Below are 16869 nucleotides of genomic sequence, written 5' to 3' on the forward strand. Positions count from 1 at the left end.
ACTTGGATATCGATACGCCTACAACCTGGAGAGTGTTGTTCACTTGGTTGGCTGTTGTGAAGGGGTTTCTCTTCACCATGGAAATGATTCTGCAATCATCCACCACTGTTGTCTTCCGTGGACGTCCAGGTCTTTTTGCGTTGCTGAGTTCACCAGTGCTTGCTTTCTTTCTCAGGATGTACCAAACTGTAGATTTTGCCACTCGTAGTATTGTAGCAATTTTTCTTCAACCCACTGAATTAAAGCTGAAAGTCTACACTTGAACTGCATCTGAGTTGTTTCATTTAAAATTCAATGTGGTAATGTACAGAACCAAAATTAGAAAAACGTTGTCCCTGTCCGAATATTTATGTACCTAACTGTATATAGTGGATTTACTTTAGAAAGAATTCAGATCCATTCACTTTCTGCACACTTGACTGTGTTTTGAAATTAATTTTAAATGGAGAAATTTACCATTTTGCCCACCTGTTTGCACTCAATAACCCATAATAAGAAACTGATAGCTTGTTTTCAGAAAGGCCTGCTAATTAAAAAAAAATGAAAATCTAAAATCCCTCATTCATTTAAGTATTCAGACCTTTTGCTGTGGCACTCCAAATCATGCTTCCCTGGGATTAAGCATCCCATATGCTTTTATTTTCCTTTAGATGTGTCTAGGAGTTTTGTGGACATTTAGAAAGGCACACATCTATATACAGTATAGTTATAAATATGGCCTCACAATTCACTCTGTATGTCAGGACAAAAACATAACCATGACGTCCAAGGAACTCTCTGTAGACCTCTGTGATCAAATTGTGGTGAAGCATACATCAGGGTATGGTTACAAAACCATTTCTAAAACTCTTTTAAGTGTTCCCAGGAGCACAGTGACCTCCATAATTACAAGATGGAAAATGTTTAGAACAACCACAAAGACTCTTTCTCGAGTTGGCCATCCATCCAAATTGAATAACAGGTCAAGAAGGGCCTTTGTCAACTATGTGACCAAGAACCCAATAGTCACTCTAACAGAATTTCAGAAGTCCTCTGCTGAGAACATGTCAGAAGGTTGACCATCTCAGCAGCACTTTGGGCAGAACTCCAAGCACTATATCTGGTGAAGACCAGGCACCGTTCATCTGCCTAATACCATCATCCCTATGGTGAAGTATGGGGGTTGGGCAGGGAGACTGATCAAAATTGAGGGAAGGATGAATGCAGCGAAATACAGAGCAGACCTCAAAGAAAGTCTGTTCCAAAAGGCACATAATGACCTGAAGATAACAGCCAACACAATGTTGGAGTGGCTTCAGAACAAGTCTCAAACTGTATTTGTGTAGCCCAGCCAAATCCTGAGAGTTATTCCCCACAGAATATCTATAGAAAGACCTGAAGATAGTAGTTTACAGATTTTTAAATAAATTAGCAAAATGTTCAGAAAACAAATATTCAATTTCATACAAGGGCAAGGTTACTGCAAGTTATTGACTGTAGACTAATAGCAAGTTCATCAATTGAAAACTATATGAACAACAAAGTGTGCAGAAAATGAAAGGGCCTGAATACTTTGTGAATGCTCTGTGTGTATATTAGACAGTATACTTTGAGAAACGGACACCATACAGGTCCTGTTGGAGTCAACATCTGTTAAAACAGTAGACCTATAATCCCCTATGCTTCTAGTCTAATTGGACACTGGACAAGCTGTACACAAACATCAGACAGGCCTATAGGGCTAAACCCCTAGCACACCTTGGCCATTCTGATCACACATCCCTGCTTCTGATCCCTGCATATACCCTCGTCAGGAAACAAGGTCCCACTATGACAAGGACTGTTACCATATGGCCTGAGGCAGCCCTCTAACAGTTGCAGGACTGCTTCCAGAGAACCGACTGGGAGGTTTTCAATCACCAAGACTTGGAGAACCACACTACAGCAGTCCTGGATTACATCAGGTTCTGCACGGACAATGTCACCAGAGACAGATGCATTATTCCAACATGAAGCCCTAGATGACGAGGGAGGTCCAGAGTCTGCTGAAAGCCAGGAATACTGCTTTCAGGTCTAGTGATGGGGTTCTTTACAGTGTAGCCAGAGCAAACCTGAAGAGAGGCATCCAAGAGGCCAAGGCAGCGTACAGAAGAAGGATAGAGGACCATCTGAGGAGCAACAACACCAGGCAGGTGTGGCAGGGTGTCCAGCACATCACTGGCTACAAATCTAGCAACTCCTCGGCCGCTGAGAGAGACGCTTCTCTGGCAGAGGAGCTGAACATCTTCTTTACCCATTTTGAGGCGACACCAACAGCAGCCCCATCACAGCCACCTGTTCACAACAGCAACATACTCACGGTAGCAAAGTCTGAGGTGAGGCGGGTGATGAGGAAGGTGAACCCGAGGAAGGCTGCAGGACCCGATGGTGTGGCTGAACAGGTGCTGAAAGACTGTGCGGATCAACTGGTTGGAATCTTCACTAGGATTTTCAACCAGTCCCTGTCCCAGGCCACTGTCCCATCCTGCCTCAAGTCCTCCATCATTGTTCCCCTGCCGAGAAAATCCATCATGAACAGTCTGAATCATTTTTGCCCAGTGGCATTCACATCTGTCATCATGAAGTGCTTTGAGAAACTGATGCAGAGTCATATCATCACCTGCCTGCCAGCAGACCTGAACCCATTTCAATTTGCTTACAAAGCAAAGAGATCAATGGAGGATGCTGTGGCCACAGCCCTTCATGCTGCCCTGACCCACCTGGAGCAGCAGGGGAGTTACGCCAGACTATTATTTGTGGACTTCAGCTCGGTGTATAACACCATCCTGACACAATGAATGGTGTCCAAACTGGCAGATCTGGGACTTCCATCACTCACCTGCAGTTGGATACTGGACTTCCTCTCTGGTCGCTCCCAGAGGGTCAGGCTGGGTCCCTACACCTCCACTGCTCTCAGCCTTAACACCGGGACGCCGCTGGGTTGTGTGCTCAGCCCACTCCTCTACACCCTCTACACATATGAATGTCTCCCCACTCACCATAGCAACAAGATCATAAAGTTCGCGGTTGACACAACTGTGGTTGGACTTGTGTCGGGCGAGGAGGGTAAGCTGGCATACAGGGACGAAGTGGAGCGGCTGCCAGTGTGGTGCAGAGTCAATAACCTGCTCCTCAACACCACAAAAATGAAGGAGCTTGTTATTGACTTTAGAAAAAACAAAACTGACATCCAGCCACTCATCATTGGTGGGGCCTGTGTGGAGAGGGTCCCGGTGTTCAGGTTTCTGGGCATTGAGCTGGAGGATGACCTGACCTGGAACGGCAACACCAAGGAGCTGCTGAAGAAGGAGCAGCAGAGACTGTATTTTCTGAAAATCCTCAGAAAGAACCATCTCCTCAAAAATCTGTTCCTTGCCTTTTATCACTGTTCCATCGAGAGTGTGGTCATGTACGGACTGTGTGCGTGGAACGGCAGCTGCACTTCCTCAGAAAGGAAAGCGCTCCACAGGGTCGTCAGGACAGCGGAGAGAACAATTGGTTGTACCCTTCCCACTCTGGAACAAATCTACACCTCCCGATGCCGCAAAAAAGCAATAGACATTTCACAGGATTCATCACTTCCTGGTCATTGCCTCTTCCAGCTTTTGCCATCGGGTAAGAGATACAGAGCAATGAAAACCAGGACAAACCGCCTTAAAAACAGCTTTTATCCAAAAGCAATCATGGCCCTGAACTCAAAATAAAACTGCTCCATATCATTCTCCCAATGTGCAATATAGACCTTAAGTCAACCAGTGCAATTTGTATATTTTGTAAAGTACTTTTATTACTATTCAGTTTATTATTTTCTATCTTCTTGTCTTTTTAACTCTTATGCCTCACACTGAGTCGACTGCACCTTCAACTTCATTGTTCCTTTGTAAAAGTGACAATGACAATAAAGATCTATCTATTTATCTATCTTAGTAAATGAAACAGAAACCCAGAGGCATGGTTAGTAAACTGCAAACAATTTCTATCCATCCATTTTCTAAATCTTTTTATTAAGAGCAGGATGGTGAGGAAGCTGGAGCCTATCCAAGCAAGCAATGGACGCAGGCAGAAACAATTCTCGGACAACACCAATTTAACTTGCATATCTTTGAACTGTGGGAGGAAAACATTGGGAGAACATGCACACCCCACACAGGGAGCATCTAGGACCTGAACCACGGTCTCCTTGTTGTAAAGGGAACAGTCCTGCCACTGTGCCACCCAGACAAAAATATTGCAATTATGTATGGAATCCTTCCTTCCATTGGCTTTAAAGGACAATCTAAACGATTATTAGTACAAAGTGTCATTAACAGAATAAATATGGGGAGATGCCTGGTCATGTGCACAAATTCAACTTCTGCATAACACCCTTTGGCTAGCAGAAATTTTTAATGCAGCCTTACATCAGTAGGAAAAGGAGTGCCAGCATTGCCAGTTTTACAGAAAATAAATGGTATACTCTAAAATAAATACATATTATTTATACTGTAAAGCTCACATTGGATGCTTTCAAACCTCTATGGAAATTACACATTTAATAACTTTTGTTCCCCAAGACAGCAAGGTGCCATTTCAGGGTAATTTAATAGTAGAAACATTAACTTTATAACCTACCTACACCTAACCAAATTACAAGTTAGTCATAAACATCATCTTCAAGACTACATACAGCAATTCACATAAATACACAAGATACAGCTAATTTTCTTATCTTTTTAATGAAAATTAAGGAACTGCACAGCTTTAAAACTTTCATCAATCTTACAAAACACTCCAAAACATGCCGAGTTTCATTAATCTTTACTGTATAAGTAAGCATAACTCCTGTATATATGCTTATAAAATGTCTCATGAAGCAAAACCTCTTCAACATAATAAACCAAAGAGTGCAGGCAAATGCAAAGAACTTCAAAGAGGCTTTAGTAACAGTTTTTTAGACAACAACAGCAAATTGTTTCTAGAACATTACTTATTCTTACCTTAAAGAAAAACAAACGTAGTTTATCCAGCCATGCTTTGATGGAATGCAAAATAAATAAAGCAATTTGGTCATTTGACTCAATGAAGCAGGTCTGAGCGTGCTTCATAGTTGTGAAATTTCCATGAGATATATATAAAAAAAAAAAAACCCAATTAAAAGACATCTTTAGCTCAGCACTTTCCAGTCTGTTTTGTATTTGCACAATAGTCACTGGTAACCCACTGCAGTTTAAAGATATTTGGTAATATAAATAAAAACAACACATTTTTGCTTGGGTTGAATTCTGATGAGGTACCAAACTGACATGATAAATGGATTGAGAAGGGAATATGGGACATACCGATTGATTGTTCTTTGTCAGATACAATTTTGTGAGAACTGCACACAATGACAAATAAATTGCAGTTATTGCTTCTGAAATACTTAAAATGTAAACAAGAAATCAATCCAGTGATACAACATTCTGCTCCAAACTTTCTTCCTTTCCCTGAGCCACACTTCTAAAAAGAAAATTTTTACTATTACTTTAAAAAGAGAACTTGTGCAAAAAAGTAGCTTATTTCTTTTAATCTAAAATGACAAAATCTCAGATTCAAAGCATCAAGGTGGCTATTGAATAAGTCGTTGCCCACACCTACAATCCGGCTGTTTCAGATGGGTTAAGCTTAGTGCTTTGAGGCAGCAAACTTGAATGGCAAAGTCAGCCAAGCCATTAACAAGCACATTTGATTAACATTTATGGACACAATGGAAAAAGAAAGTTCTTTCGGAGCTATTCATTGAGATATCCTGCTTGTATATAATGAGTGTAATTACAAAGGTCAAGTTGGCTGCAATGAAAACATTTTTCACAAGTGGCCAATAGGCTGTTAACAAACAGCTTTAAATCACAAAGGGAAAAAAAAATCTTTTGAGAGTGCAAATCGAAAAACTACATATCATGATTATAAAAAATGCAGCAGGACTAATTTAATCTTAAAAAGAAAACAACAAAATACCTTTCATACTTGCAGCAATAATTTTGAATACAAACCTCAAATAAGTTGTGAGGATGTGGGGTGATTCGTAGGAACCCATAAACTGAATAAATTACTTATTCTTTGCTACTGGGCCCAATTGCCAGTAAAAAAAGCAAGATTCCCATGTTAACTTTTCTTATGTGAGGACAAAAATAGAGAAAGAAAAAAAAAAAACAAAAAAAAAACACACACACACTTGTTAATGCATCTCCTTTGCCTGATAAGGGCAGGCTAAGCAGTAAAAGGGCAAGTTAAGCTGTAATTGTATTGAGGCATATGACAGCTGAATTTATCGATGACCAGGGTTTTCTGTATATGCCCTGTTTAGTTAATGGAAGAGAATCTTTACATGTAGTCCTAACTAATACTTTCCTGGCATGTGTTTGTATATACAAACACACACACATACCGAGATATTATATATATGACTTATTTGATATAATACTACACTGTTTGGTGCAGGCATAGCCTATCAATCAATAACTTGAAAAAGGGCTTGAACAACTTGTCCCTTTACAAAATAGCATCCTTTTAGAGCTGTTGCAAGGCAAGTATCCTTTATTATCTATGCTGACCTTTCTGGATTCAAACATTCACCTTCAAATTGGAACATATAAAAAAAATATATATATTAACAGTGAATTAAGTATCCTAAAAACTAGAAAACACTCCTCTGAAAGCAGAACAATTCATTGTATCACATTTCATCCAGTTTTCCTTTCCCCGGTTTATTCAATTAGAAGAAACAGAGGATGGTAGTTAAATAAGCTGGACTGTAGTGTAACTACGGCAGTACACAGCATCTTTTGAGTTATAGGTAGGATGCTATAAGCAGTGAAACTTGTATATGTTTATATACATCCAGTTTTATAATAGTCCAGTTTCAAAACCACAGACCCTCACCCCACCTTAAGAAGAAAAATTATTCAAAAATACATCACCCAAATAACAATCCATAATAGGGTTTCCTCCACAAAAAGACTTTGTTTTTGGATGTAAAGAGGGAGTCACATGAATAAAAGCAACACCTTCACATAAGCCACACTGCAATGATAGTTCTACCTTCATTTTCCAATGCAGTATTTCTTAAATTAAAACTAAAACTTTCTTTCAAGTCAAACAGCAATTTTAGAAATGGCAGGACGACTTCTGCCTTCTCCCTCTTTTTAGTCTTGATGAACATTTAAAACATTTGTGGGTTGTCCCCTATAGCTTCTCACAAGACTTTTTTTCCAGGGAAATGACACACAGAGTTTCCAGTAGGGTCTTCCAGGATTCTGGAAATAGCCACATTAATTCAGCTTATTCAAGGAGATCCTGCAGGAAAAACAAATTGGGAAACAGAGCAATGTGAGCAAATACACTCAGGGCGAGTCAAAATAATGCTAACACTACTGCTATGCATATATTTACATACAATTTATGTGCCACATATTTTACATGTGCTGGACAAGATGGCAAACAGGTTGAGACATTCCTGTATATTCATCTTGCACATATGAAGTATGTATACACACACATACACATACAGTGTGTGTGTGTGTGTGTGTGTATCTGTAACGGACATTAACTGCCTTTGCCTGAACTTTTACAAATAAACATTTTCCAAGCCTGAACTAGCTTGTGTCTACTTGCTGCACACGGTCTTGACTCCTCAGTTTTTAGCAACAGCTCTACAGGAGAGAGGAATACTGAACTATGGGTTCAAGTTTTAAGATTCAACTACAACCTCTATTTAAGATTTAATTCCCTTTGGTAAGAAGAATTTGTAAGAATACTTTCTTCAATCTTAGCTACCTGGTGATTCACCCTGGGAGAAGTTTTCAAGTCAAATTACCTTTACCAGTAACTTACCTCATCAGAATCGTCATGGTACGTTTGTCTGTTAGATTCAGAACTGTTTATGTCTAATTCATCTACTCCATCAATCCCATTAGCTTCTGCATGCTGTTTGAGAATTGAGTATCTGTGTACCAAAAACCTAAAAATGAACAAAAATGAGCACATATTGACCGTCATTCCATCACCACATGTTCCCAGATTAATTCTCAGTGTCCTGTGGAGTAGATTTTTATTCCAATTAATTTTCTAATCAGATGTCAAGTCCTGCTTGACAGGGGAATTCTATCGTAACTGAACATATTCTGCCTTGGCCGTACTGTTTAGGTAAACTGTATTTTCTATACAGAGATGACAAAGATTTTCCATTAAGATTTTGTTCTATTATTTATTATATCCTATGTGAGACATAATGGATGGACTGGCATCCTGACAGGGACAGAGAGTGGTGCCTTATCCAGCTTGAAGACAATGTGAAAGGACAGCACTGTTGGAGACACACCCTCACTGGGATGGTTCCTGTTTCCTTTCCCAGTTGGAGAAGAATAAATAATGGGTTGAATGGGGAAGCTGCCTGTCAAGAACAGTGTATCTACCAGCATGACAGATGGTAGTGCTCCTTTAGCATGGCCCTAGTAAGGACACCCGTAGGGCTGCATGGGACTTGTAGTTCAGGAAAGCAGCCTTGTTGGGGCCCTGGAAGGAACCCAAAAAGTAGGTCCAGCTTGACCTGGAAGTGCTTCCTGGGTGCAGTATTGTATCACTTAAGTACCTCTGGATTTAGCATAAAAGAAGCTACCTCACTTCACTGAGGAAGTTGAAATCAGGAGGTGGTTGACAAGGTTTGCCTGAAGGAGAGTGGAAAAGGGTAAAAGAAATAGGAATTTAGACTGTGCTAATTGGTATGAGAGCCTAGGAAAAGGCACTACATGCAATGAAAATACTACATTAGAACCATTGACTGCCTGATTGGCTGTGTCTGAGGTTTGGGTGAGTGGGGTGCCACCTAGTGGTCATACCTGCTATATAAACAACACACCCTGAGAATGAGCCTTTATAAATATTTTTGGAGAACAAACCTTAAATATTTCTTAAACAGCTGTTAAGGATCAAAATTATGAAGCTATGAAAGACTGCAGAAGTGGGAAGGATGACTATGGGGAAAACAAACAGCCAAACTGAAATAGTCCAGGGAGACGAGACAACTGGAAATGCAACTTACTTCCATGACTGACGACATTTACATCCTGCCCAGTGAAAGTGTCCTTAGCAACACAAGTCTAGCATCCTCAGTAATCACAGGTATGTCCAAAATAGGTATTACATTAAATGCTGAAGTTCCAGAAGTATAATTATACAAGCGGAAATAAGACAAAATGGCATTGGCCTTGTCTAGAACATCATCAAATTTGGCAGAAAGTTTCCATAAAACACTCTTGGTATTGGTTTTGCACATGTACACATACAGTTGAAAAGATATCTCGAACAACATGCATGAGCGGAGAATACACATATCCAGAGAAACTCAGAAATTGAGCTAGTAAACAACACATCCAAAAAGATTTTAAAAGTAATGAATAAGTAATGCTAACACAAAACCAATTTAAAAAATAAAAAAATAAAAACCCTTGCCTTTTGATACTGATGGTTCTACATATAATTCTTAATGAACAAACAACTTGAGCATCCCTAATTTCGAAGCTTGAAATGCTACTGCATTGTACTGTTTCATAACCAATAATCAATCAAGCGTGTCACTCGTGCTTAGAATTTGTATACTTGCATTAATATCCGGGTTCGTATGTGATAGATTCTTTGCATTACCTGCCTATCTTCTGTCATTGTTTACACAAATGCCAAACCTGGAATTTCCTGTGGAACGACAGTATATTAGGTCTTCACCTGGGCAACTGTCAAGCCAGCTTTTCTGGGATTTTTGACTTGGACTTTTGTTCTTATACAGTATCCATTGGTTACTGTTACAGGTGTGTATAAGACCCAGGACTTCGTTAATCTCCACTCACATGTAGCTGGCTTTCACCCAGGCAGTGAGGTTTAGAATTGAAGGTGAGTTTTGGGTAGAGTTTTCAAGTAAACCTTAACTACAAAAAAAAAGCTACTAGGCATTAATAAATTGAGAATGTCAGAGTGGAATGAAATTGATGAATTATAGTAAATAATTTAAAATCATTTTCTCTGTAACTGCTGCTGAATGAGGTACTGCTTAAGACTTAATCCTTTACTACATATCAGAGGAGAGTCAACCTATCTGTACTGAAGAATAAACATTACTGGGGAAACCATACAGTACAGAACTTCAGTGAATTAGTTTATCAAAATATATCAATAAAATTAGTACAAATACAGTACTGTGACGACTCTGGGCGTGGACCAAATATCATTTTGGACCAAAATCTCTAAATGCCTAACAGACAGCCTTGGTGTCACAATCCCACTTAACCCATTAACAGCAGTGTTTGGTGTACTGCTGGATGGGCTTAAAGTGGAGAAGAGCAAATTGATTGTAATTGCTTATACCACAGTACTAGCACTTAAATTTATCTTGCTAAACTGGAAGAATCTCACTTCACCTGCCATAAGTCAGAGGGTAACTGATGTTCTATATTATTTGAAATTAGAAAAAAAATTGCACTTAAGAGGACCTGTTCAAAACTTTTTTAAAATATGGCAAGACTGAATTAATCAAATCCTAGAATAAGCATTTATATCAAGGAAAAGGACATTCTCCTTTCTTTGTTGTTTTTAAAGATTTGCTCATGTTGTATTCTCTCCTTTCTCTCAGGTGTGGGCTGAATTATGGTTTGTTAAGTTTGACATGATTGTATGGAAAGTTGTTTTTTTCACATATCAATAAATTAAAGAAAATTTTAAAAAAAAAGTATTGTGATGACACTTATTTGTTGCATTGCACAGGTCAAGTGCTAAGACCAGTGGCATACCATGTATAAGAACGAAAAACAAAACATTTTATTGCTGCATACATAGTAAAATGCACTGCTCCACTGCCAAATGCTCTGTTCACATTTAAGTCATGCATTTGGGTTCATTTTGATTTTAAAAGTGTCAAAACAAATAAAAAGCATCATATGACATGCACTTGAAAAGCATCATCATATTTAGATCAAGATCTCCAGCAGACTTTGAAAATGAGCACTTAAAACTCTGATTTATGAATATAAATAAACTGATTTAATTAAAATGAAAAAAAGAGGAGAAGTAAGAAACCTCACTTAGAATCAGTGTTTGCAATTGTCATTTAGGTACTTTTTTTCCTGCCATTGAAGTTTTTCAAGAAAAAACATAGCAGTCTAATGAGATTTTTAAGTTCAGTTATTAGCTGGCAGACCCAGTGCAAACATAAAAGCTCACAAGGAGTCACCCAAAGCAAATGTTGCCATTGTATTGATGTGTGTGTTATGTGCCCTGAATTAGTAACCCAGTCTTGCCAAGGAGACTGCTGAGACACTTGAAATACATTTCCAACAGAGTTCTTCTTATAAGAATTAACAGATTTAACTTTTTTTTTCCTACAGGTATATGATTTCAACTTGAATTTCAGTTAAATGGAAATGGAACAATAAAATACAAAACTTACCCATTTAAAACATATACATATATACATATACACATACACTCCCCTAAAGGATTATTAGGAACACCATACTAATACGGTGTTTGACCCCCTTTCACCTTCAGAACTGCTTAATTCTACATGGCATTGATTCAACAAGGTGCTGAAAGCATTCTTTAGAAATGTTGGCCCATATTGATAGGATAGCATCTTGCAGTTGATGGAGATTTGTGGGATGCATATCCAGGGCACGAAGCTCCTGTTCCACCACATCCCAAAGATGCTCTATTGGGTTGAGATCTGGTGACTGTGGGGGGCATTTTAGTACAGTGAACTCATTATCATGTTCAAGAAACCAATTTGAAATGATTCGAGCTTTGTGACATGGTGCATTATCCTGCTGGAAGTAGCCATCAGAGGATGGGTACATGGTGGTCATGAAGGGATGGACATGGTCAGAAACAATACTCAGGTAGCCCGTGGCATTTAAACGATGCCCAATTGGCACTAAGGGGCCTAAAGTGTGCCAAGAAAACATCCCCCACAACATTACACCACCACCAGCCTGCACAGAGGTAACAAGGCATGATGGATCCATGTTCTCATTCTGTTTACGCCAAATTCTGACTCTACCATTTGAATGTCTCAACAGAAATCGAGACTCATCAGACCAGGCAACATTTTTCTAGTCTTCAACTGTCCAATTTTGGTGAGCTTCTGCAAATTGTAGCCTCTTTTTCCTATTTGTAGTGGAGATGAGTGATACCCGGTGGGGTCTTCTGCTGTTGTAGCCCATCCGCCTTAAGGTTGTGCATGTTGTTGCTTCACAAATGCTTTGCTGCATACCTCGGTTGTATCGAGTGGTTATTTCAGTCAAAGTTGCTCTTCTATCAGCTTGAATCAGTCGACCCATTCTCCTCTGACCTCTAGCATCAACAAGTGACTTCTACCACACCTGGGAGTGATTCCAGGGAATCTTCATGAGCCACCTGGAACACTCCCAAGACCTGAATAAAAGCAGCCGCCTCACTCCATTCAGAGAGCCAGAGTCAGGAGGAAGTGGACAAAGTATGCTGGGAGAGAAGTAGAGGCGGAGAGAAGGAAAAGAGGACTGCACTGTGCTTTGCTTTATGTACTGTGCGATGGGGAGCAGAGAAAAACACTCCCCAACTGTAAATAAACGTGTGTGCTGGACTGGAACTGTCCTGCCTGTCTGTGTCGGGTTGCCCACTGGACATAAGGAAGACCCGAAAGAATACGTCGCTCCCTATGTAGCCTGCACTGACAGACAAGATCTCCTGAAGAGAGGTGGGGGCGGTTTCGATCCACTTACTCCATAGCAAGTATGGAGTCAACTGGAGAGTGCCGTGTTGCCGCCGATGTGTTGGTGCAGGTGGAACAGGCAGGCCAAGTGAAAGAGTGCCCTGTCGACTCTCCAGTCCATGTGCCAGAGAAGGATCTGAATGAGCGTGTGCAGGAGAGTTGCTTGCTCACTAGTTCATGGCTGGCAGCTGGGATTATGCAAATTCCAGGAACGGCATCAGCTGGTATGGCTAATGATCATGTCTTTTTCTTAAGGGTCCTAGAGTTGTTACTCCAGCCTGTACGGGAGAATTTATAGGTGATTGGCCTGTTGAGACAGGGGATGGAGGGGCTCAAGAGGACAGCTGAGGCATTTCGGAAAATGACACAGGTCTGCCTGAGGAAGCTCAACGCAGGACTTTCCATTCATGTAGATCCAGCGGTACAGGGGAGTGTTCCTTATACCGAAAATAAAATAGCGCCTCACCCCAAATACCGTCAATGGTCTCACAGAGAGAAAAAAGGTGCAGACAGCACAGGGTCTCTCTGTATGCCATAGACACTCAGACTGTCATGGCACCCCAGAGTGGAAGGAGGACCAGGTCTCCGAACACTGTAACATGTGAGCGTGTGTGCTCACGTGTGTTGGAAGGCTGTTATCCGCAGGAGCGGGCTTCCTGCACTGCTTTCATGTCCACAGGACGCGGAAAGATGGAGGGGAGCGACACTGTTACTACTGCCACCACATGGGCCGTGGGTGGAGGCGCTGACCTAGGATGGTGTCAATGGATGTCTGGAGAGGGTTGTTAGCACAGCACCTCCCCATCTCTTTCTTGTTTTCTCACTGCAGGATGGAACCATGGTCCAGGCAAAGACGACTTCCCTTCTTGGGTAAGGACGCTTCATACCACAAGGCTCAGCCGAGGGAAGGGAAGTGTGATGGGTGGGCACGGCCATTACCTGGCCAGGATGCCAACAGAATAGAACGACCTGGGGAGAGGGCATTGGTGAGGCAATATCTCCCCCTGGGATGCTAGAGGGCAGCCCACCAGATGGCTGGGTGGCTGTGGCTCAATGGATTCCCACAGGGAATGCTGGTAGCTGGACTTTGGTACAACCCTGCTGGGTTCTGTGTGGGCCATCAGGGGGAGCTGCAGAGCCTTACAGTGGAATTCTACCACACCTGGGAGTGATTCCAAGGAATTTTGATGAGTCACCTGGAACACTCCCAGAACCTGAATGAAAGGAGCTGCCTCACTCCATTTAGAGAGCCAAAGTCAGGTGGAAGTGGATAAAGCTTGCTGGGAGAGGAGTGGAGGTGGAGAGAAGGAAAAAGAGGACTGTGCTGTGCTGTAATGTGCTTTGAGGAACAGAAAAAAAACTCCCCATTTGTAAATAAACCTGTGTTCTGGACTAGAACTTGTGTCCTGCCTGTCTGTGTCACGTTGGGGCAGCTGTATATTATATTTATATATTTACTTATTTATTTCAAAGTAATGTAAAAACATACCTTCCACCGCAAACATATTTCTTCACAAAAATCACCCCAGCAATGACTGTCAGCAGTAAGATTGTGATAACTGCAGCAATCACTAGAGCAGAACTGGCAGTTGACTGCGATACCTGGTTTAAAAAAAGATGGTGACATAAACATTATCCGGCACAATTGTCATTTTTTGTAAACATGCAGGATAAAAAGTTTAAAATATACAAGCATACTGTATACTGTATATGAAATAACTTATCTGCTTCTGATTTAGAAATCAGTACAGACTTGCAATAAAACAGCAAAAACTGGCAACATTTAATTTCATATTTGTAAAAAAGAAGCAATTTAGTATTTATAGTGACTCATTTAAAAACACACATGTTCAATGCTTTACTTAAAAGTCACTGTAATAAAACACCTCATACTGTATAGCACACCTATACCCATGCAGTATATAGCTTGATATAACATGTGTGCCTGTGGACATATGGGAGAAACACTGGAGTAGCCTCAGTAATATTAATACAGAAACTGCAGACTACAGGCAATGAGCAAGTACAAAACTAGAAATCCTGAATTATGGACCCATGAGGCACTACTGTTAACCACTGTGCTACTGTGATGCAACGATTTTAAATAACTGACATGAAATAAAGATATAAGCAAAGTAGTAATACATAATTAACTTTTACTTAAAATTTTATTTTTGTCATACTTTGCAAACAAAAAAGACTCAGCTTTGCTTAACTATATTTAAATAAAAAAGTAGAAAAAAGTACACCCATTTGGAACAGTACAAAATTGAGTGAGTCACTTCAGACTAAGAAGAAGTCTGTGTACCTTTTCACTGGGGTACAGCAGAGTGCTGACACATTTCTTGCGGAGGTCAATCTCTTTACGTTCGGGCACTTTTCCACCTTGGCACTGGTCTCCTGGGATTTTACGATACCTGCCAAAACAATGTCTCATTCAACATATTCTTTTAGGGAAATGCATTATGCAACTTTCAAAATAATAAATATATTCTTCTCTTTTATGCATTGCATTCTCTGCTTTTCTTATAATAAAAAAATATAGCAACAAAGCAACTTCTATTTTATACAAATATTCTTTTCAACCCCCTTTTTTGTTTCTTTTTCCTGTAATGAATAACTGGTAGGTTGCTGATTAATATGTAATTAATGTGTGTGTGTATATTATATATTATATATATACACACTGCTCAAAAAAATTAAAGGAACACTTTTTAATCAGAGTATAGCATAAAGTCAATGAAACTTATGGGATATTAATCTGGTCAGTTAAGTAGCAGAGGGGGTTGTTAATCAGTTTCAGCTGCTGTGGTGTTAATGAAATTAACAACAGATGCACTAGAGGGGCAACAATGAGATGACCCCCAAAACAGGAATGGTTTAACAGGTGGAGGCCACTGACATTTTTCCCTCCTCATCTTTTCTGACTGTTTCTTCACTAGTTTTGCATTTGGCTACAGTCAGTGTCACTACTGGTAGCATGAGGCGATACCTGGACCCTACAGAGGTTGCACAGGTAGTCCAACTTCTCCAGGATGGCACATCAATATGTGTCATTGCCAGAAGGTTTGCTGTGTCTCCCTGCACAGTCTCAAGGGCATGGAGGAGATTCTAGGAGACAAGCAGTTACTCTAGGAGAGCTGGAGAGGGCCACAGAAGGTCCATAACCCATCAGCAGGACCAGTATCTGCTCCTTTGGGCAAGGAGGAACAGGATGAGCACTGCCAGAGCCCTACAAAATGACCTCCAGCAGGCCACTGGTGTGAATGTCTCTGACCAAACAACCAGAAAGACTTCATGAGGGTGACCCAAGGGCCCCATGTCCTCTAATGGGCCCTGAGCTCACTGCCCAGCAGCATGCAGCTCGATTGGCATTCGCCATAGAATACCAGAATTGGCAGATGCACCACTGGTGCCCTGTGCTTTTTACAGATGACAGCAGGTTCACCCTGAGCACATGACAGAAGTGAAAGGGTCTGGAGAAGCCATGGAGAACATTATGCTGCCTGTAACATCATTCAGCATGAGCAGTTTGGTGGTGGGTTAATGATTGTCTGGGGAGGCATATCCATGGAGGGTCACACAGACCGCTACAGGCTTGACAAAGGCACCTTGGCTGCCATTAGGTATCAGGATGAAATCCTTGGACCCATTGTCAGACCCTATGCTGGTACAGTGGCTCCTGGTGCACGACAATTCCTGGCCTCATGTGGTGAGAGTATGCAGGCAGTTCCTGGAGGATGAAGGAATTGATACCATTGACTAGCCACCACACTTTTCTGACCTAAATCCAATAGAACACCTCTGGGACATTATGTTTTGGTCCATCCAATGCCACCAGGTTGCACCTCAGACTGTCCAGGAGCTTAGTGATGCCCTGGTCCAGATCTGGGAGGAGATCCCCCACAACACCATCTGTCGTCTCATTAGGAGCATGCACTGATGTTGTCAGGCATGTATAGAAGAACACAGGGGCCATACAAAGTGCTGCGTACAATTTTGAGTTGCTGCAATTAAATTTTGGCAAAATGGACTAGCCTGCCACATAATTTTTTCACTCCGATTTTTGGGCGTCTTTGAATTCAGGGCTCTGTAGGTTG

General features: G+C 40.9%; 1 protein-coding gene across 2 annotated transcripts in view; it reads right to left on the reverse strand.

The window, feature by feature from the left end:
• Positions 1 to 4708: 4708 nt before the first annotated feature.
• sort1b (sortilin 1b) overlaps positions 4709 to 16869 on the reverse strand; it is a 102711-nt gene continuing 90550 nt past the window's right edge. For both annotated transcript variants that reach the window (XM_039748558.1, XM_039748557.1), the window contains exons 17-20: positions 15078 to 15186; positions 14259 to 14371; positions 7870 to 7996; positions 4709 to 7332 (exon numbers count right to left, since the gene is read on the reverse strand). In XM_039748558.1, the coding sequence (XP_039604492.1) occupies positions 7318 to 7332; positions 7870 to 7996; positions 14259 to 14371; positions 15078 to 15186 (364 nt within the window). In that variant the 3' untranslated portion in view covers positions 4709 to 7317. The remainder of the gene's footprint in view (positions 7333 to 7869; positions 7997 to 14258; positions 14372 to 15077; positions 15187 to 16869) is intronic.

Source organism: Polypterus senegalus, chromosome 3, assembly GCF_016835505.1.
Source record: "Polypterus senegalus isolate Bchr_013 chromosome 3, ASM1683550v1, whole genome shotgun sequence".
Taxonomy (NCBI): Eukaryota; Metazoa; Chordata; class Cladistia; order Polypteriformes; family Polypteridae; genus Polypterus; species Polypterus senegalus.